The sequence below is a fragment of the Electrophorus electricus genome, chromosome 3, assembly GCF_041902795.1.
Source record: "Electrophorus electricus isolate QZ-2024a chromosome 3, ASM4190279v1, whole genome shotgun sequence".
NCBI classification, from domain to species: Eukaryota; Metazoa; Chordata; class Actinopteri; order Gymnotiformes; family Gymnotidae; genus Electrophorus; species Electrophorus electricus.
In genome coordinates this window covers 5,236,945-5,258,471 of record NC_137499.1, presented here as the reverse complement: position 1 = coordinate 5,258,471, position 21,527 = coordinate 5,236,945, and the positions used below count along the sequence as shown (strand labels likewise).

Sequence of the window (21,527 nt, the reverse complement as noted above, 5' to 3'; positions counted from 1 at the left end):
ACGAGAGAGCTTGTGGTAAACGGAACCTTAAAGGATCTCATTAAAAATGATTTTTTTAAGGTTAAAAGATTCTTTTGAATTCCAATTCATATTTGTGTTTGAAAACACAAGGACTTCTCACCTGTAGCCCAGAGAACTTGAAGTGCTAGCATAGGACCTCAAACCTTAAAGACACAAGCAGCACAATAATGAAGTAGAATTTCACTTATTAAATAAACATTTCACACCAAAATATGATTGATAATGAATAGCCCCATTTTCATTTAATATTACGTACTTTTGGCAATTTTTGGTTGAGGTATTCCTTCTAAATGGAAAATATTTTGGAGCGCTAGACCTCTAAGTGTGCTTCTATGTAGCTACGAGAGGATGCAAAACATTGAAAAAAAATCCTAACGTCTTTCGTATAAAAGTCAACGGAAGCCAGGGAGAAGCATATTCCAAATATGAAAACCACAGACTCTCAGTCTTTCAGTCACGCCAGCACAGGGTGATTCAGGGGCTTTGGGACAAATCGTTCGAGAAGAAGACAAAGTGGAGAAAGTTGGCAGGGTTCTGTTGCTAGCAACTCAGCCATGGAGATGGAAAAATATTGTAGACATTTCAGTAAGGGTTGATCTCTGACCCAAATAACACCGTGGAATTTTGAAAGGACTAAAATAACACCGTTGGGTTCAAAAATAGTGCTTTTGTTGGTGCACTGGGTTTTAAGGTGATGTTCCAAACTGTTCAGACCATAACAAATCTTTCATTCTGAGCCTCATTCTCACAAGAACTATCCGGCCTCAAACAAAGCTACTGTACTACAGGTAGAGATGTAGTAGCATCTATGTGGGAATTTTGGACAGCTACCGAGGCTGTACTGCTGCGACTTACTTATAGAGTCCTCCTTATCACTTGATGAATTCGTGGCAAAATCAGTTTTATATTTTTGGAGCACTGAAGAGATGTTGAAGACAAAAGAGATCCGCCTCTTTCGCCGATTCCTTCCTACTGACGAGTGGAGGGGTGGAGTCAGTCGGGGGCACAAGAGATACCAGAACAGAGCTCAGCAACCCACAGAACGGAAGGGGTCTGGTTATGCTCCGAAGGGACAGGAGTGTCAAAGACAGGGAGGAGAAATTGGGCTTTGCTAAAAGGATGGGGGGGGGGGAAGCAAATTTCTAAGTCTGTTTATTTGTATACTTGGGTCTACGTTGATCAGGGAGAAAAGTCAATAACTGAATATTGGTGCTTACTGTCTACGCACTATTGACCCTCAAATCATATCTATCAAAAATAACTCTGCTGGTCTATGGTTAGTTTTGCCCTTCAAGCCCATATGCAATAGATACATAGACAGCAAGGGCTACTTGACAGGTTCTGAAAATGTTGAAGTTTGGCCTGGGGCCTGTAGCAGTCTGCAACACCCCACAATAAGGGCAACAATAGATAAGCACATCTCAGGGAGAAACAGCAGGAATCTGGCAATGTAACTTACCATCTATGTCCCTCTGGCTGATGGCCAGCATGGAAACAGACGCTTGGAGGGGGAGAGTCATGGATTGACCGCTGCGTCTTACTGGCAGATATCGCCTCAGTTTCTACAAATTGGTAATTGAAAAAAAGACATTTATGCCTCAGGTTTGGATTTCCAGGATCTCATGGGTGAAAATGGTTAGAGCTGTAGACCAATTTGCCTGGCCTTTTTGAAAAGGCATCTACTTTAGAAAGACCATATTCATTTACTTTCTCCTAACTAGTCATGCAAGTGCAGTGGAACAAAAGGGGGCAATCTGCTTGTATGAGATGTAAATAAAGTTGTGTGAAATAACACTGCACTTTGTTTTTACAAGTGTACTTTTCTTGGAAGAATTCTTTATATTTATGTTTAAAAATAATTGAAAATGTAAAAATACATGAAAAGTGATGTTTTTCTCAATTGCTTGTTTGTGCAACACCCTCTCTGTTTTAAAGGAGAGGCTCTCCACCCTACAACCTACGATGAGGCAGGAACATCCGATTCTGGAAGCTCAGGGAATAGCCACGGGTTTTCTTGCTTCTCAACATGGGATTCATCTCTCCTCAGATAAATTATGAAGATGCTGAGACGTTGAGGCACATTCATAAGAGCAGGACAACCCTAAACTGTGGGAAAGGTCCTCCCTGACATGTAGTCTGCAGACTTACCTGATCATCAAGGCAGTGGTGCTCTCCTTGGTCTGACTCTGGCCCTTCCTCTGGGAGAGACACGTGGGAGCCCCTGCGCTCGCCCCGCTGGCCCTGGGACGGCCCCCACCGCTGGGGCTGCCATCCTTTCCCATCATCCTGCTCTGCTGCCAGGCCCTCCAGACTGTAACTGCCAGAGCACAGGAGCAGGTCACTCCTAAATGTCCAAAATAAATCCCTGCTTCCCTGGGCCCTCCGCCCAGGCGTCCGCATGCATTCAGCTCGGCCAAAGGCTAGCTGCGTCAGCTCCTGCTCCGAGCTGCAGACAAGACGAGCGTGGAGGAAACGGGCGCCAATACTAAGCTGGAAAAAAAATTAAAAATCTGACTGTCCCGATGGCCGCAGTTACTGCCATGCAAGGTGGCAGCTTGGCAACTTGCGTGCAGTCAGAAGGCAATGCTGGGAACTTGTCAGTGAGAAGGAGAATGGCATGACGCACATCCTTCAAGCAGCAATACGACACTGCTTGCAACTCAGAACTGTGAAGCTAAGCTGTGGCTCAGAGACTGGCCCTGCACAAATTGGCTGGCGACATTTTCACACCACAGTGGAAACAGCAGCGACTTCTCAAGTCTCAAAAGGCAGCAGTGACTGGTACTGATGATAGCATAAAACCTACACTGAAAACAAGCAACTAAAAACTGAGAATATTGACCAAGTACTGACTGATCATCTACTTACTGTACCACATTAATAAAGCAGTAGTCTAAATGTTTAATTGACCCAGGTCTCCTTAAAAGATGTACTTACTTGACATCGGGAGAAGTTACAGTGATGATGTTAGTCATGTTGTTTAAAATCCCATGCAGGCAAACACAGATGACTCTATAATTTATTTTCTCTGAGCAGGCTAGCTTGAGCAGGAACTCAGCTGAGTTAAATCGAAGGAGACTTAATCACTACAAAAAGAACACCTCTCATCTCACACACAAAGGAGGTGATGCACCGCATAATGCAAAAGCTTTTGTGCACAAGTCAAGGGGCTGGCTCTTTGACTGAAATTGCAGCACACACACAAAAACAAACAAACCACCCTCCCCCTCAAACACACAATACACGAGGAGCTGACTAATCTCGTCCAGGTCACAACTGAAGTGGGAGTCAGTGGCATAGCAGGTGAAGCTGTGACTGAGGACATAGATGAACCAACCCATTAGAGAAGAACACAGGGTATCATTAAGGAACTCAACTCATAATGAGTAGACACTAGTTATGATCTACAGGGAAGGGAAGTGAATAGAGACTAGTGGAATAAAAACTTTGGAATGAGCATGGAGAAGAACGACTGCACAAGTCACTGCCCAAGAACTTTAGAAAGCAAAGCCCAGATTTTCAATGAGTTACAGAAGAATGAATAAGAAGACTGTTAAAGGGGTAATACCTTCTTCTGTGAAAGACAGGCTTTGGGTTCCCAGCACTCCGTACAGAACTGGAAATGGAAAAATGAAGGCAGATATGAAAGATGAGAAGCAGAACTTCTCTGAGTCAGTCCCACTACTTCCCAACACGAGAACAGAGGGCCCACATGAGCAATGGCACAGTACAACTAGACTTCGTTACAACTAGACATTTTATGCGTTATGTCGTTATTTAAACATGAGAAAGGAAACGAGGGAAAACAGTGGACATGAAAAAGAAACTGTAAGATGTCTCCTTGGATGAAAGTCCCTTCACCGGAGGGCACTCTGTGTCCCTTCCACTTCGCATGGACTACACTGCCAACCAAGTTTTCGTGAGGCTTTCTGTCGAGCCCGCTTGCACATCAACTTATGCGTTTGCTGCTCACACAGACCCAGAAACTTCACGTGCTCACCTGCGCTGGCTCATGTCTCCACCGGCCCCCCAGTTTATCCCCGGCTCCCAGCTGTGGCGCCGGAAGGGTGATTGCGAGCGCCTGCTGGAGTGGAGCAGGGAGGAACACAGGGGCACCTCCGTCAGCCGGTCCTTGGCCTCCTCGTCCGCGTCTACCGCCGCCGCAAAACCATCCACCCGCTGTGCCTCCTTGGAGCTCTCAGCGGAGGAGATCGGAGGGCCCAGGATGGCCGCGTTGTCCGTGGAGGAGCAGGAGGCAGACACCTCACTGGCGGGGTTGCCTGCGCCTACCACCTCCTCTTCCTGAGGGGACGACAGAGAGACAGAGAGTGTCAGGTTGACAGAGAGGGCGCAGAGATGCAGCTCACGGAGCAGGGATTCCCCTGACATGGCAGTGAGAGCAAATGTCAAGGCTGGACTTGCTCAGAAATTACAAGCAGCAAAAACAGTCTCCATGTCAAATGTCATACCGTTACATTAGTTATTAAAGGTCATTTCTCTTCTGTCCACGGCAGGGTAGGATTTTAAAATGACAAGACATCTCTAGTTTTAGCTACAATATGAATTTGTCTTAGCACATTTGCATGTACAATTTCGAAGATATGACCAGCGATAGGAGGATGTTAAATGCCTGGACCCATCACAAACACTGTGGCACATGACGTTCATCACTTTGATGCATAATAATAGTTTAATAAACTAAGTGGTGCAAAAGGAAAAAAAAGAACAGGACAGGGCCTGACACTCCCCTGTACCCCCAGAGACAATGTGAGTGGGTGGGTCCTCAGAGAAATGAGGACTATGGGGAAGAAGTTTCTTACAGTTATTAGCGATCAACTCACACCCAAACACACAATCAGATATACATAATATTCGGAATAATCCCAAGGTGTTGGGTGTGAGGCTTTGCTCAGCCCATTGTGCTCTGCTGCAGTAGTTTGGGAGAGGAGGCGGTCTGGGCCCTGTGCCTCTAACCCACACATAGAGCTTTCTGTGTTTGCTCTGGGGGATGAAAGCTTTCCATTCATGTGCCACAGTAACGATACACCGAATGTGTGCGACATGAGTGTATGTCTGTATGTATGGCGTAAGGACTTCACATAGAACAGGAAAAATTATAACCATCGTGATCACATGACCTTAACTGACAAAACCCCTGGAGATATCCTGCCTAGTAATAGCAAGTTCATTGTAAAGAAAAAAGACAAAGATCACAGAGACCCAAAATAAATGACTAGGCACAGCTATGAATTTCAGTTTGAATAAGATATATCAAAGTCTCAATTTAAATTCTAATTGATCATTTTTGAAGGACTGAACAGAAAGTGGTCATCTGTTGCTCTGTCTCACCTTCCTGAAGATGTTGTCTTCTCCTGTGTCTGTGCTGATGAAGCCATCTGTGTCACTGCCAGAGTCTCGGACTGTGGCACTGCCTGTACTGCCTTGGGCTGGCAACCGCGGACTCTCTGTATCACACACACGCGCGCACACACACACACACACACACACACACACACGCACGCACGCACGCGCACACACACACTTACTTCAGCTACTTTCGCTTCTCACTTCTCATGTTTTCTCAAAAAAAGAAAAAAAAAAAGTCCACAAATTCGCACAGGTGCATAAACAGGTGCATAAAAAGCAGGCCTAGTGGAACCTAAACAGGCTTTTGCACCCATTTCTATGACTGGGTTTGGAGAAATCACAGTAAGAGAAGCTTAAGCAAAAATGCAAAGTTACTTAATAGAACCCAGATAACACAGATAATTCTGCGAGATAATTCTTTGTTAGATCGTTTGTGTCCTTATCGGTAATGTCATAGCTGTAACTCTTCTACCTTCTATCATGTGAGAGGGGGAAACCTCAAATAAGTTCTAGCTCGTGTCTCAAACCTGAATCACCCCTCTTCAGAATTTAAATCAACAGATGCGCCAAACTGCTACTTGGTTCAAGTCTAAAGGAACACGCTTGGTCTCTGGGCTTAGGAGCAGGCATAGGAGCACCTGGCAGGAGAATGTGAGTTTTGTCAGCTGTTGCTCACAACACAGATGTCATGATGTGGGGGGAAAGGGGGAGGGGCTATTCCAGTCCCCACCACAGCTGTCCGCTGACCATGGGTCCTTCTGCTGTTGCTCAGAAACACTGTGATTGGAGGGAAACGTTGACTTTCAGCACTGATCTGAGGTTTAACGCTGAAACCTCAAACAGCACCCGAGCCACCCCCACCATTATAGCAGCACTCTGCTAACTAAAAGCCCAGCAGACAGAGACAGTGTAGGGCTGTTACCATGTACAAGCTTTTCCTGTTGCAGAGCTGTAAAAGACATTCAGAAGTGTCGAATGCTGCCTTTCTTTGCTACTGCTACATGGCATCAAGGAGTGTTTATCATCTAAGGTCATCACATTATAAAGTATACAGTAGGTAACATATATGTACATATCCATATATATCTGATCCATAAAGTTGCCATCAAAAGACATCATAAGAACATGACCAACCAACAAATCATTTTAAACAGTGAAACGCTTTCACATGAAATCCAGCTGGGATGAAAGAAATGTTGTGGACCAGCAACAAAAAGGTCCTCATGGCTTTAAATGGCTCTCTTCAAAGATGACGAAGGCAGCAATTCACTTCTTGACTTGCATGTGAAAATGTAACCTTTTTGCCTTTCTCACACACACAGTTTTATCTCGTGGTGACCAGTTATCTATTCCACATCCTGCCGCGTGTCCTGTCATGTCACAATCTGTAGTCAAAACAGGGGCAGGACCTACATGGAGCAGGCGACGCTGGAGTACTCGCACACAATGACATCATTCTCCTGGACAGCAGATCTCAGGGCCCATCGAGCACATCCTGCTATTCACCCATGTCACAGCTGACTCACCCTGCTGCAATGCTGGTGACTGCAAAACGTCTTCCCGTTTTGCTAATAAGCAGGCCCTGTTGAGTTTTGGCTGCACCATGTGAGCATGGATTCGTTCATCGCTAAGGAAGGTGTAGCGATGGCTTTGGCTTGGAAACTTGATTTGCTGCAAAGTTTCTACATGATATGCTGTAAATATACATCTGTTTAACACTTGAATGCCATTTTCTGAGAACACAACCCAACCTGGTACTCGACTAGTAAAACCCTCGCGATTACAGTACAAAATCAGTGCTGTGTTTCAAAATCAAAATAGGACCGCCTCTGACATCTGAATCGGAACATCTGGAGATTCATTATTTAAATGTGAAAGTAGAAGAGAGCAGCTGCAGGAAGTAATCACTAGCTCTTTCTCAACCCTTTTGCATTTCGCCCTCAGTGTAAGACTCCATGAATCAATGCTGTCTATGACAGACACGGTACAGTTTACCAAGCTGGTAAGAAAACAAGAACAACAGAGTAGACACCACAGGCACTGAGTATTTTGTATTTCATACATTTGATGCATGTGTACTCAAGTATTTATGCGTTAACTTGATTTAATATGACAGTGCTGGCTGGGACAAAACAAACTCAATAACTCCATTACCTGTGCACACCGAGTTACGTCTCTTCTCTTGGGCCTTACTGTTGTTGGACTCCTGGGTGCAGTCATGAAACATAAAGTTTCTCTCTCTCTGAATCTAGGAAGCGGAAGCAGAGAGACAGTGTCATGGTTCAGCATGCGAGAACATCTGACTGGAAATTGCAGGCCCGTTTGCACGCTAATGACACACCCCACCACAAACTTAGTCCCCTGCAGAAGGCACCAGAGTGACATGACTTCATAATGAAATATCTGTCCCCAATTCCTCAGAAGCCCTGGTTTAGTTTTTGCCGCTGAAGTGACGTGCGTGGTCTGAAGAGCGGAAGGCAGGTTCACTTTAGCATGTGGCGTCGGTAGAGTCACGCACCGTTCTCTCTCTCTCTCTCTCTCTCTCTCTCTCTCTCTCTCTCTCTCTCTCTCTCTCTCTCTCTCTCTCTCTCTCTCTCTCTCTCTCTCTCTCTCTCTCTCTCTCTCTCTCTCTCTCTCTCTCTCTCTCTCTCTCTCTCTCTCTCTCTCTCACAACCAGTACACACGAGGATCTTAAATTCAGTTTGCACTTTCATTGGTCCATAATTCCAGAGCTCCAAAACAGCTGCGTGCCACACATCACCTTACACCCTCTCGGGGATGAAAGAAAGCAGCAGCAATCAGAAACAAAGCTGCGGCCTTTCACCAAGAGGCCAAATAAACAAACAGGCCATGATTTGGATTATTGTGTGCCCATTGCTTCAGCATATTTGGTGAATAAATCTGACTGAAATCAGTCATTGGTTTTCCTTAAAACGTGAACTTAGCCAAATACACTAACAGCAGTGAGCAGGAGGCAATGCTAATAACACAGAAAACAATGTGAATGGAGAAACACATTTTCTTCACACATTTATGAAAGATGTACTAAAAAAATGCAGTAATTTCCACACCTGGAAATTCTATTTATCTGCTTATTCTAATCTGTAATTCAGCAGTAGTCATGTTAAAGCAAGTTTGAAAGCAATAATGGAGCATGCTAATGTACTGTACAGCAGTGTCAACATTTGTTCCCAGTAACAACATAAAAGTGAATACATGCTCTCCATTAGTAATGTTTATACAGCTCTCATGTTACAGATGGTACTCTGAGCAAAACAAAACTGGTGAGGATAAAGCTCCCTCGGCAATAACCAGCTATAAAGGCCAACTGTACATTCACCTGGTCGGAAACCATAGCTCCATGGCCTTTGTTATGACCAAACAGCATTTCGTTAAAGAACCTATAACAGGTTTTTCAAGTGCAAGGACACGTTTAGGTACCCAGCTAAAAGAAAAAGGAGTTATGAGGGAGAGAGCACACGAGAGACATAGAAGAGAGAGAGAGAGAGAGAGAGAGCGCACGAGCGAGCGAGAAAGAGAGAGAGTGAGCAAAATCCAAATTACATGAGAAGTGAGTTCAGCCCTGATCACATCATTTCTGCTGTGTCCTGAGGCATGTGATGGTTGAGTGAAGGTCAAATTTCTCCCTTTAGTTAGTGGCTAATTGTGTTTACACCACTAGGGCTTGTAAAAAAGAGACAGAGAGGGAGAAAGAGCAGTCCTACACAGTTTTAAACCAATTAATAATACACAACGCCCTATTGATGGGAGCTTCCCGGCTGTGTGTGTACTGTGTAGCCACTGTGTGTCTTTGAGAATCTAGCCTAGACAGGGAACACAGTCCTGTTGTCCCACGCAAAGGCCCTCCAGAGAGGCTACATAGTGCTGAAACACAGGCATGCACACACACGCACACACATACGCTCTCGTTCTCTTTCTCTCCAAGCAGTTCCCACTGTAATGGGTATTAATATAACACAAATACAAGCAAATACATAAGTATATACAAACACTTCAATGATTAAAATCAACAGCAAGACAACAAGGAAGAATGAATCACCTACAGTGACTTCACTTTCAGTTCATGGTAGATGAGCTATAGAATACTTTCTATGACTTTCTTTCACTTTAAAAATGTAATTTTTTTTCATGTACAGGAAATGCATCACCTCCTTTCTTTTTATTTATACATACATATACATATAGACACCCCCCCCACACACACACACATATATATATAGCACATATCCGTGATGCAAAATAAAAGCTATGACCCTGAAGACTATGCAGGTACTATATGCATGTTATCACCCCTATGCATAAAGACGCTTAGCTGCAAATGTGCATCCTCCTGAAGGAGATAAAAGCTGGCTGGATAACATCTCCAGGCATACTAATGACACATTTGCCCTTAGATGTATAAACACCAGCAAAAGCTCATCCCATGTCTGCCATTTTCCAAAACCCACCCGGTGAAGGCTCTCCAGTTCACGTGCTGCTCACTTCCCAAGCACTGGGTTTAGCACTGGCCTCAGCACATAGTGCTTGGCTTGACTTCCCAGCATGATGCCAGATATGGCCTGAGGTCCCTCACCAGAACCACTTCTGCTCTGCCTGCATATTTGCAGGGCCAGGGGAGTGAGTGGGAAAGGCAGCGCCAGCAGGCTTGGTCGGAAGCCCAACATTCAAAAATGTGCCCGATAAAAACACACGGTTTAAAAATAAACGAGCCCTAAGACCAGCCCTTGATGCATGCCTTGTTCAAAAGCCTGGGAAAGAAGGTTAAAAATTATAAGCTCCTCTCACTGTGAAGTAAAAGGGGGAGGTCAAGACATTTTGATCAATTAATAGGTCATGCTGAACACATACTGTTTCTGCACAGTTGCTATGTTCATACAGAAACAATTTCGAGATGTACCCAAGCTTGGTTGTAAATGTGTGAGGACAGCGATTTCAGTTGAAGTGCAGTGGTATGAAGTCACTTGGCCGAGTGCCCCATTTCCATCAGTCTCTCCAGGCCGTGGGCCAAAGGAAACCGTTAGGACTTAAACTTTGGTTCCCAGACTGCCACCAAATTCAGCCAACCCTCACCCCTTCTGCCTATGGAGTCTCTCTCTCTCGCTCTCTCACACGCATGTGCGCACACAATTGTTACAGCATAGACTTTGGGATATCAGAAGGGCAGTGGCCCAGGTAAAGTGAAAAAGTCGTCTGGTCTTATGGAGTCATTAAGTGGTGCAGACTTTCAAAACCATGAATAAGAATGTCTACTGACAGAACAGTTCATCACAACCTTCTCATTTCAGCCACAGGCATCTGAGCTTCTAAGAGGAAAGTCACAACAAACCTAACTTTGATTAAACAAAGTTTGACTTTTTATGGACAAAAATAATAAAAGAATCCTTCATAAAATTAACAGCTAATGTCTGTAAAAAAAAATAAGACCCTTATAGATCATTTGAAATATCTGATATTTCTCCTAAGGATACAGACCAAGTCATGAGATGATAAGATCTTTGGAAAACCTTTTACTCATGGGAATGACAACAGCCATGTCAATGACTCAATTTCTATATCATATCCGCTATAGCATCATAATCTGAAGTTGAGCAGTGGTGTGTTCCCAGGCTTGAGCCTGGAGGACCACATTACACAGCCAAAGCCAAACCCCACCCTGCACAAACAAACCCACATCCACACACCAGCACAAACATATACACATCAACACACTGCATGATTCCACTGGACACTCCTCATCACAGTCCTACAATTTTCTTAAACAACAACATAAACGATTACAGTCGATAGCATTATTTAAGACTCCGAGGTAGCAACAGGGCCTGCATGTGGTACTAACAAGCCAAAATTTTCCTTTTCACTGTGGGGTATTTCTCTGCTGGGCATACTTATGATGTTACGAGAATTAATACTTGAATTTAAGCGTAAAAGTCCCACTGTCAAGAGAGTGTGATAGGATGAAGGTAAAGTTGCCGTGCTGCTAAAGCACGGAATGTTAATGCAGCGCAGGACTATCCGACACTCCTTACCTTTATTAACACCACATCCACTGCTCCTCCTCCTCTTTCACACAAACTGTACCGCCGTTTATGCCGCTCGTACATCTTCCAGCAAAACGTACCGTTGTCCGCAAATTGGCGCTTATTTCCAACATGAGGTCCTTGTGAGCGACGTCCCTGCTGTGAGAGCCTTTTTGGAAAAATGAGAAGCTCCTAATCTTTCACATCTGTGTGAAGGGCCAGCCCCTTCCACTCGCTGCGCCTTTCTTCCCCACCACTCCCCCTCTTCTCCCTCGGTCGCACGGTTGCCATTCTTCCACTTCACCCTCTTGCGCTGTTCTCTCCTCCGCCTCCGATGCCCATGTTCACGCCGCCTCGCTCCCTCTCCCTGAGTCACACCTACCAGCTCAGTTCCCCAGCTGCAGGGAAGGGTGGCCTGTGTGCCAGGCCGCTAGCGCCCAGCCTAGTTTGACCCGATGCTTCCAAATGCCCGTCAAGTGGCAAAAGTGACCACGAGAGCACGGTGATGAACTTGTTATGTACAAACACACAACAAGGCACTCCCTCTGTAGCTAAATAGGAAAGGAAGTCCTGCTGCGTTCGCAAAACAAGGCAACACCTTATGGTCCCTTTTTCCATCTGTTTCTAATCCACAAAGCTGAAATAAGCAGAAATCTTAGCTTTGGCTCGGCGGGGTAAATCTGAAGCAATTTAACAGAAAGAACTTAAAGAGAGAGAGAGAGAGAGAGAGAGAGAGAGAGAGCGAGCACTGAGAGAGAGAGAGAGAGAGAGAGAGAGAGAGAGAGAGAGAGAGAGAGAGAGAGCGTAAAAGAGTGAGAGAGCTGTAGATGAACAGCTGCTCACGAGGTCATCACATTAAAATTACAAGCTCAAGCAAAACAGCACTGGCTTCCTAAGGGAAGCCAGGATTAAGGTTTTAGTGATGCACAAAGGTCTTATGGCCATGTGCATTTGAATGGTCGAAAAGCCTGATTTAGTGTCTAACCTCTCACCCTAGTCAAAAGAAGAATACCTGATTATAGATATTTTGGACAATTAGCATAAAACTGCCAGTTACTTAAAGTTGCCATTTTAAGGTAAATATCTATTTCCGAAAACATTTACATTAGAAAACACGTAAGCAGGTTTCTGAAACCAGAATTAATTTGAAACAAACAGTGTTACAAAATGTTTACAGAATAGGAATCAATTGTAGCATGAACAGTGTGAAAGTTTTGTCTAAGCATTAGTGGTTTGGTCACCACTTTTACAGGCAAGCTAATTAACCTTCCATTCCTACCAGGCAGCTTTACTGGTTCTTTCCACATAATATAACTCAGCAAAGATGTTAAAAAAAACCTCACAAGCTCTGGCATTCTGACACACTGACAGACTACACTGCTTCAGTGTTCCCCTAAGCCCTCACACATATGCAATGTGCACATGGATTACACACACACACACACACACACACACACACATACACACACACATACACACACAGCCACAGCCACAGCCACAGCCACATGGTTTCCTGTTATCTGCCTTCCCTCTCCAACCCCCTCCAATTCGACCTTTCTCAAAAGTAAACACTTCCACATTGCTTGCTTACTTCACATGGTAGCTCAAACCCAGCTCTCTTCCTCTGAGCAAGCAGCAACAATAGAAGCTGTTCTTACTCTGGAAGTCAGCTCCCTCTCCTGTGAGCACTAAAGAGCGTATGAAATAAACAAAATATAACCCTGGAACGTTGCTGTGTAGAAGCACCGACACGCAGAGCAAACCTCACAGAGTGCTTGGGCTGAGAACATATTATAGTGTCCACTTATTCTAGTTAAACCTGGAAGGTTACAATTCTATAATGAATGTGGGGCTTCATGCAACAGATTCTCATCAAGTAAAAAGCCATTGTTTTTTTAAGACATCTTTAACTATTGTCAGACTACAAGTAGAATACAGAACAAAATTTAAAGGAAGCACTAGGGGGAGCCAATCAAAACAGTGCATCAGTGGGGGGAAAAGGGACACTTCAACTGAAAAGGGACACTCTTTTAAGAAGGGCAAGAATGGCAAACACTGCCCCCATCTGGAAGTGCCGTTAGCATACACCTCTGTTGGGCAGCTGATCGAGTATGTGTTCTGTTGGGAAGAGAATTCTTTCTAAGATGTTATGAGCATGCAGGCATTGTGTTTGGCAAAAAAAAACAAAAAAAAACACACTACTCAAATATCTGTAGGAAATAGATGGGAGAGTCACAATTCCCAGGCATACTTTAGGACCACAAAAAAAAAAAAAAAAAAAAAAAAAAAAAAAAAAAAACCACTCACACACCCAAATCTTTTGTGACTAATGTGTCCTGGATTTAGGAGGGACCTTTCTGTCAAGAAGATTCCTGTTCACACTGCACACACTGCAATAAAGAAAATCCAAGATACGATGTAAAATATTTCAAAGAAATTATACTCACCATGGAAGCATCATTGCTGCTGTTTACATCAGGACATGTTTCTGTTGGAAGGTCCACCTGATTTTCCAAAGGGACATCTGTCTCTGTGACGAGACCTGTGGACATGAACATGCACCATCACAGCCAATCAGACAGCATGATAATAGAGGCTGATACTGGTGGCAGCAAAGTTCATTGAACAAATGTGACAAATCAAGAGACGACCGCTGGCCTGTGGCCCATCTTTAGCTTCCTGACTGAGGATGGAAAATACTGGTCATTTTTAGTGAGTGATTAATGAATTGAAAACATTCCCTGCAGTGCCACTGTTTCAACAAAAAACAGACCCAGGCCTGAATATAGCCAGTCCAGTTACTTGACATCTATTATGTAATTCTGCAGTGATAACAATGGCCATTAAAATATGGGCGTAGTCATGTACTGTTCTTTTGACAGCAAAGAATGAAAAATAGTCAGGAAAGGAGCTGAATGGAGGACAACATCATCTTTGCTTTTCCTGGATATCGTGATGACATCAACCGTTGCTAAGTTACATTCTGTTGTAAATATATCCTAAGATATAGGTGTACACCCCATTTACTTCTGGCTTGGGCATGATGGAGCTACAAGTTACTTTTAACATTTGCTTCGGGCTTAGAAAGAAATAATTACTGTGTTTTGGTTAAATGTGGGTGGGGCCCATCAGAGGAAACCTTTTTCTTTGCTGAGTCAGAGATAATCAAACAATGCCTTTAACACATTCTTTCCGTCAGCATTTTTCTAATAGGAGAGTATTTTTTGATATCACAGTGTTCATAACGCCTGCATTATGGCAAAACAAATAACCCACTTCTTTTTTCTTTTTTTTTACAACAAAGGCACACAAAAGAATGGCACAATGCATATCTAATCTTTTATCATATGTAACTTCTTAACACTCTGGTCTACATGGCACTGTAATGTTACAGCTGATGCAAACAATTTGTATGCAAACGCTACAGTTTATCTGTTATCCAGTGAGAAATAAACAAGGACCAGGACAGATTTTTCATTTAGTAAATGCTTGCATGTATATTTGAGGTACAGAGAACATCAGACTGAATCTCACCTTTTTGAAGTGCCTTGACATGTGTGTTCTGATGAAGTTCAGACTCTTTTTCCTGTACTTCTTGTGTCTCAGATGTCTCTGTACGCGCAGAATCTGTCTTCCTCACTACTGGCTTAGAGCTAGCATCGCCTCTCAGCTCGGTCACACTTGGTTGTTCTTCAAATAAAAGTGAATCTTCTACCAAATCAGTTGCATTCAAGGTAGGCAAAACGCCACCTTCAGAGTTACTGTGGTCCAAGCAAAGTTGGAGTTTTTCCTCTCGGATTGTTTGGCTGTTTTCAGAATTTCCAGTGTCCCTCAGTTCCTCCATGTCTCCTGGGTGATCAACTACAGAATTTTGAGGGGTAACTCCATCTCCTGGGTCAGGAATGTTTTCACTGTTTTCATGAGGGATAAAGTTCATATCTTGTGTATTATGGACATAACCACTTTCCAACATGATTTCTGCTGTCTGGTCTTCAAAAGAGTCATGGCGTTCTAAAAGATCCTTGTTCCCCTTGTTCCTTGTGTCTTCTAACCATGCTACCTGCTGAAAGTCAGAATTGAGAGTGTATTTCTGAGGACCATCAGGCTGGTCACTGCAAGAAATCCCCTGTGCTACATCTGTAGCCCAACTCTCAGATTCATCAAGTTCTAAGGTATCCTCACTAGTTGTTGTGGGGGATTCAGGCTCTGTGCCAGGTTCATGCAGTGAGACATAACTAGTGCTTCTCGATTGTTGTATCTCACTTTCACTTCTTGCTGCTGTTTCGCTTACCTCAGTCGGGTCTTGTTCCCCTGTGTCGAGTTGTTCCTTACTGCTCGCTTCTGTTTCTTGCTCAAGTAAGGGGGAATTATTTCCGGAAACAGCATTAAATGTCACTGAAGATGAAACATCCAGTTCAAAACCTGAATAATGTAGTATGTGACCATTACACTCTGGACCTAAGAATGCCTGAGGCTCGTTTGTCTCCTCAAAATTGCTTTTCTCTTGGCATCTGTCCTCTAAAGTGTTATCAGATATATCTCTATGGTGACAAGTTATATCACACTGTTCTTTTCTGCTTTCTGTTTCAGTGCTAGGAGACAAGATATCAGGGGTACCGTCTTCCTGGACTTCACTATTGTGTCCTTCATCCTTTTCTTGTTCTTTAGCTCCTATTTCATAGCTGTCACTTGTCTGGTCACAACAGTTCTGCCTGGTGTTTATTTCCTGACTGTCCTTTAAGAAATGTTCCGTATCTGCTGTAGAAGATGGACTTGAACATGTGACCCTCGACACATTTGTTTCGTTCCCACCTTTTTCACATGAGCTATTCGATAGTTGATCCGTTGCTGGGGTTAAGTCGGGCAGTTCCTTATGTACTCTCTTGCCCTCCAGTTCAAGAGAATCAGTGTTCCCATTCTCTACTTTAGTCTCATCGCTGCTGTATGTGTCGTGGGAGCAAGAATCCCCATCAGAACTTTCAGGTGTGTCGAGCGACTGTGTGATTCCCATATCTCCTGATGCTCCTCTGTGCTCTGATAATTCTTTCTCCAGAGGCTGGTTTGGTCTTTCAGAGCTGCACCCCTCTTCCTGGACCTCCTCGGAAGGCCCCTCAGTACTCCCCTGTGTCTCGCAGATCAAGTCTTGAGCTCTATCAGTTTCCTCTCCCTCCTTTCCACAGGATGGAGCTTGGACAGCTCTGCTCTCCCCCTCTGACTGGCTCTGTAAGCTGTCACCACTATCTCCCTCCCTGCCTGGTCCCCCTACACAAGCAACTGCGCCGGGCACTCGCGCTCCGTAATCCCCCTCGACGTTTCCCCGAGAACACACCCGCTCCTCCTCACTAATGGCGCTCGAGCCCAGAACGCTGTCCCCCTCCTCACACCAGAGCAGATCCTCGCAGTGGGCACACTCGTCCACGCTTCCTTTCACACACGCAGGAGTCGACCCTTGCTCTCCGCTGTCAAGGGAGTCGTGCTGCAGCTGTTCGAAGCAGGCCCCTTTTGTCTCTGCTACGTCCGCATGGTCTCGGGCCGCTCCTCCCTGAGAGAAGACAGAAACAGCCGCTTGGTTTTCTCCCACTTAAGCCAGCGAGTTTTTTCACATCTTATCGACCTCAGTCCATGCGGTTATATAAATCACTGACTATCTCGCTCTAGTGCAGATTACACATAACGGAAGGCAAAAATTACGCGGCAACTTCAAGACACATTAGACCGACACAATTATTTGTGTTAACATGAAGATAGTAACAGAGAGAAAGAGAGAGAGAAAGAGAGAGAGAAAGAGATCGATAGACAGAAGTAGAGGTAGGAAGTGAGGGAGAGTGCGTGAGAGAAAGAGAAACATGAACAGAGATACTGCCTAGTAAACAAGGCAGCTGGAGAGCGTGACTCACCTGGAAGATCAGGTGGCGCAGGTCTTGCACGTCTGCCTGCAGGTTGCGGGGCGCAGTGCCAGGCTGGGTGCCCACTGACAAGGTGTAAGTGTTCAGACACGGGTGGTGCTGCACCACACAAGCACCCGAGGAAACGTGGTGACGTGTCTCAGTGCTGTGCCGGGTGCCCGTCGTCTCCCTGCCCGAAACAAGCCACCTGATTGTAAGGCACACCCAAAACAGCAATAACCATCTGATATAAAATAGAACAACATCTTAATAGAAATATTATAACAGAAATATGAGATTTCTCTAAATGCAACGATCTTCACAGCATGGGTTTTTCTTAACAACCTAAGTAGGATTCACTATGGACATTATGAGATGTAATGGCCCTGAAAGTCTAGCCTCTGCTATTGTGAAATCCTGGGTGGAGTGGACTTTCTTAGTGAGGCCAATTGAAACCTACTGCTATGGCTCTCTGAATCATAGAGGGCTGACGTCACCAGAGTAGCCAAGTGTGACCTCATTTTGTGAAAATCTTCCAATAATTTGTTAATAAGGGATTCAAATGATACAATGTGTCATCCCATGGTCGGGAGAAAATGTCTTCAGCATATTTAACTGAACACTAAACATTTTATAAAGTATATGCTAAAATAATAACCTGTATATGTAACAAGTAATTCAAGAATGGTTGCTTTCAAGAATGGTTGTATTGTTTGGGACATTCCCATGTATGACTGCAGTGTTGCACTGTTGTGCTAAAGAATCCAGAGCTGGAGGAGAGTAGGCAGAGAGATCACGGTAACTCCACATGCTGTTAGCCATGCTAGCATAACTGTGTGAATGCTTCCTTTTTAAGATGGACCCAGAGTTAGCTTGCGAGCAGTTATGTGTAGCAGCTGCTGGCACTCACTGGGTGAGGAGCTCCAGCAGGGCACGGTGCCCACTGCTGTGGGCCAGGCTGGCTGGGGTGGCCCCCTGCTTGTTTGGGAGGGCCAGAGCATCCCGTGCCCCAGGCTGCTGAAGGAGGAAGCTGGCCACTCGACAGAGCCCTCGGCGGGCGGCGAAATGCAGGAGGGTCTCCTGAGGCTCTGGGTCTAGAGTCAGTAAAGTTGGCACAGTCAGAAGCAGGAGATGAACTCTGGTTCCACATACCTGTTACTGCATTTAAAGAACTCTCAGTGGGCTTAGGTGATTTGGGAACACTGGGTCCATGTGTAACAAAGCCCTGCATGTTTATGTTGTTTTCAACAACTTTCAATAACTCAAGTTCAAACATTATTTACTAAATAACACATGTGGTCTGATCTAGTATATTCAATAGGGCGCAATCATTTTATTACAGTGCATCCCTGCTTGCCACTGTAACGTCTGCTGGTACTCTAAATAGTGGTTCTAGTTGAGATATTAACTGATTTGCAACCACTGTCTGTTTGCGCAAAGAGTAGGAGGGCCTGGGTGCGTCTGGATTGAATGGCGTAACGGACTGTATTACAGCCTGTTCCTCTTCATTCGACATGCTCCATCTTCAAATAAAGAAGACTGCAGAACATGCTTCACTAAATTATGACAGGCACTGCCTTGACATGCACCGAGCTCAAGTCACACCAGGTCTCTCACACAGATTCTCTTGTGCACACACATACACACAAACGGACAAAAAAAGACCCCCTCTCTCTTTCGTGTGCACACACTCACTGCTGAGGCTTAATACAGGGGTTAATATTGATGTGTCCTGAGCTATGTGAAGTAGTCGAACTATATTGGACCGTTCCTCAAGAGAAAACACCTCCACTTGTTTAACAATCGTGATTTGAAACTGAAGTCCTGTTTCATGTAGTGTCTTGTTGAATAAACTACACACATTATACTGTTCTTACTATATGATTTCATCACTGTGCATACACAATGTTATATTGACACTAGATGCATTATTCAACATTTTCATAATTAAGTAACAAATTAAATGCTCAGTATTTCCAATCATTGCTTAAGGAACTGCAAATTCAGATTAAATGGATTAGAAAAACAAAAACTTTTCTGATTTCAAGCTAAAAGAAAACATCTCCTATGGCAATAAAGCAGTGAAATATACAAAGGTGGATGTCTAATGGTCCCTACCAAAAGAAACAGGCCAGAATATATTTAAATAGCCTTCTATTTGACATGGGTAAAGTGGATTATAGCTGTCATGATGTCAGAAAATAAAGTGAACTCACTATGCTTGAAACTACAGGAAGTTGGCCTAATTGCACAGAGATATCAGCCAATAATGTTTCTCTTAGTATGGCATACATTCTGCTCAGACTGATTCATGCTAACAAACTGGCAATGGAAAAGAAAAAACAGAGATAGAAAATAAGGAAAATGAGGATAACTCCTCAGTGTTTCTCTTGCCACTCGAGAGGTGTTCAGCAGAATCCTGTGTGCTGCATTGACTAAATTGACTATTCAAAGAAAATGTAATGTTTTCTTTGTTATCTCCTATGCCGTTTGTTCTAATATTTGCATAATAATAGCAATTCAGATGCCAGAGTGAAACCTCTTTCTGTACATCTAAGATACATGAACAGCTCATACTCCGATTCCCAGACGCCATCTACAGGTTTAGAAATGTATTATTTAAAAATGCTATATGAGACATTTGCAGGAAGAAATTATTTCTCTTAGCAAAGCTTCAGTTCAGCTATTAAGAGGATGTGACTGTGACTGGCCTCAGCTTAAGATGAAATTCACTACATAAATGAAATACATGATGGTGATGAGACACAGTTCCATAAACCGTTCATAAACAGTTCCATCAGATGTGGGTTTCTGGTTGATTTAAGACCTGTCCGTCCCCAACACATTTAGATGAAAACAACTGATTGGAAGAGTGACTGAAGTCACCAGACCGCTAGTACATTTCACCCGTGGACACCGAGGCCGATCGGCAGTGTGCTTACCGCCGCTGTTCCCCAGAAGATTCAAGCCAGGGGGCGGCGTGAGATGGGCGAGAGCGAGGGCCAGGCTCTGGTCCAGCCTCTCGCACTCCTGCAGGGGGATCTGGTGCTCGTCCAGCAGCAGAACGCCCTCCAGCATGTCGGCATGGCCCACGCTGCCTACCAGGAAGTGGGCCATGTCGAAGGCCAGGTCCTGGGTGAAGCACATGTGCTCCGAGGCAAGTTGGTGCACAAGGCCGTGTGGGTCTGCCCAGCACAGCGTGACCACGACTGTTTCACAGCAGTCGTGAGCTAGTGAGGGTGAGGGAGAGAAAGACAAGGGTCGAAAGTCACTGTATTGTTTCCAAACCCGCTCAAAACATTAATATGCATGCACACTATGCAAACTATTTATATACAAAAGTATATATGTTATAATATTTACTACATAGTATGCCATACATAGAGAGCAGGATTTTGCTTTAATATTAAGAAAATTAACATTTCAACTCTGGTGCAAAATTTTGCATAAAGAATCCATTGTGACACTACCATATATTGGAACTGCATAATATCGAAATAAAACACTATAGTGAAATTATGCTATTATGCATAGCAAATGCAATGTGCCTTGCAACATTTTAAAAAGCCAGGTCATGACTCCTTGATGGGCCATGGGCAAAGACTGGCCTGCCTTACTTCTGAATTACTCCTGCATTACACTAACCATGTGAATACCATGACTCATTAAAACACCTTAGCAGCACCCATCATTCAGCAGTGGTCAGGAGGGTCAGAGCACATATCAAAAAATGTTAGCAATTTGTATACTGCAGCCTTTTATGTCAGTATTACAAAGGAAAATATTGCGATAATAATGATTGGACAATATATTACACAGCCCTTTCCCAAATGGATATAGCCTACCATGAATGTTGGTAAAAGCCTGATAATAAACTGAAATGTTCTTTTTCCACCACAATAAGCTGTAAACTTAAACCAATAATAGTGTTAAGGTGTCTTCTTCCTTACAGCACTAAGCTCAAGTAATTATCTGTATGGCAACCCACGCTCTGCCCATAACCACTGTGGCTGGAGTCTGTGGTTCCCATAAACGCGACAGCCAAGTCTCACTCTAAAAAGCGGCGCACACAAGATGGTCAAAGTGCAAGGTTAAAGATGGCTCTCTGGGAATGAAGTAAAACACGCTGTGTATTTCCCAGCAACCCGCACCTCACACGTCGCCTTCAAGTTCCCTACAGAAGGGAAACCAGAACTGGTGTAACTGACACCTCTCC

General features: G+C 44.1%; 1 protein-coding gene across 17 annotated transcripts in view; it reads right to left on the bottom strand.

The window, feature by feature from the left end:
- The window catches only part of akap13a (A-kinase anchoring protein 13a), a 52,254-nt gene that overhangs the window by 21,002 nt on the left and 9,725 nt on the right, over positions 1–21,527 (bottom strand). For 13 of the 17 annotated variants that reach the window (XR_014122542.1, XR_014122543.1, XR_014122532.1 and 10 more), the window contains 13 exons: positions 20,254–20,541; positions 18,222–18,405; positions 17,324–17,519; positions 14,961–16,968; positions 13,874–13,968; positions 7,543–7,636; positions 5,371–5,486; positions 4,022–4,323; positions 3,590–3,637; positions 2,170–2,338; positions 1,481–1,583; positions 877–990; positions 122–164 (listed from right to left, as the gene is read on the bottom strand). Coding sequence is in view for 1 of the 17 variants with exons in the window: in XM_081709988.1 (XP_081566114.1) it covers positions 122–164; positions 877–990; positions 1,481–1,583; positions 2,170–2,338; positions 3,590–3,637; positions 4,022–4,323; positions 5,371–5,486; positions 7,543–7,636; positions 13,874–13,968; positions 14,961–16,968; positions 17,324–17,519; positions 18,222–18,405; positions 20,254–20,541 (3,760 nt within the window). In the remaining 16 variants the exon portion in view is untranslated. The remainder of the gene's footprint in view (positions 1–121; positions 165–876; positions 991–1,480; positions 1,584–2,169; positions 2,339–3,589; positions 3,638–4,021; positions 4,324–5,370; positions 5,487–7,542; positions 7,637–13,873; positions 13,969–14,960; positions 16,969–17,323; positions 17,520–18,221; positions 18,406–20,253; positions 20,542–21,527) is intronic. The other 4 variants (XR_014122539.1, XR_004775759.2, XR_014122545.1 and 1 more) reach the window with 4 other exon arrangements.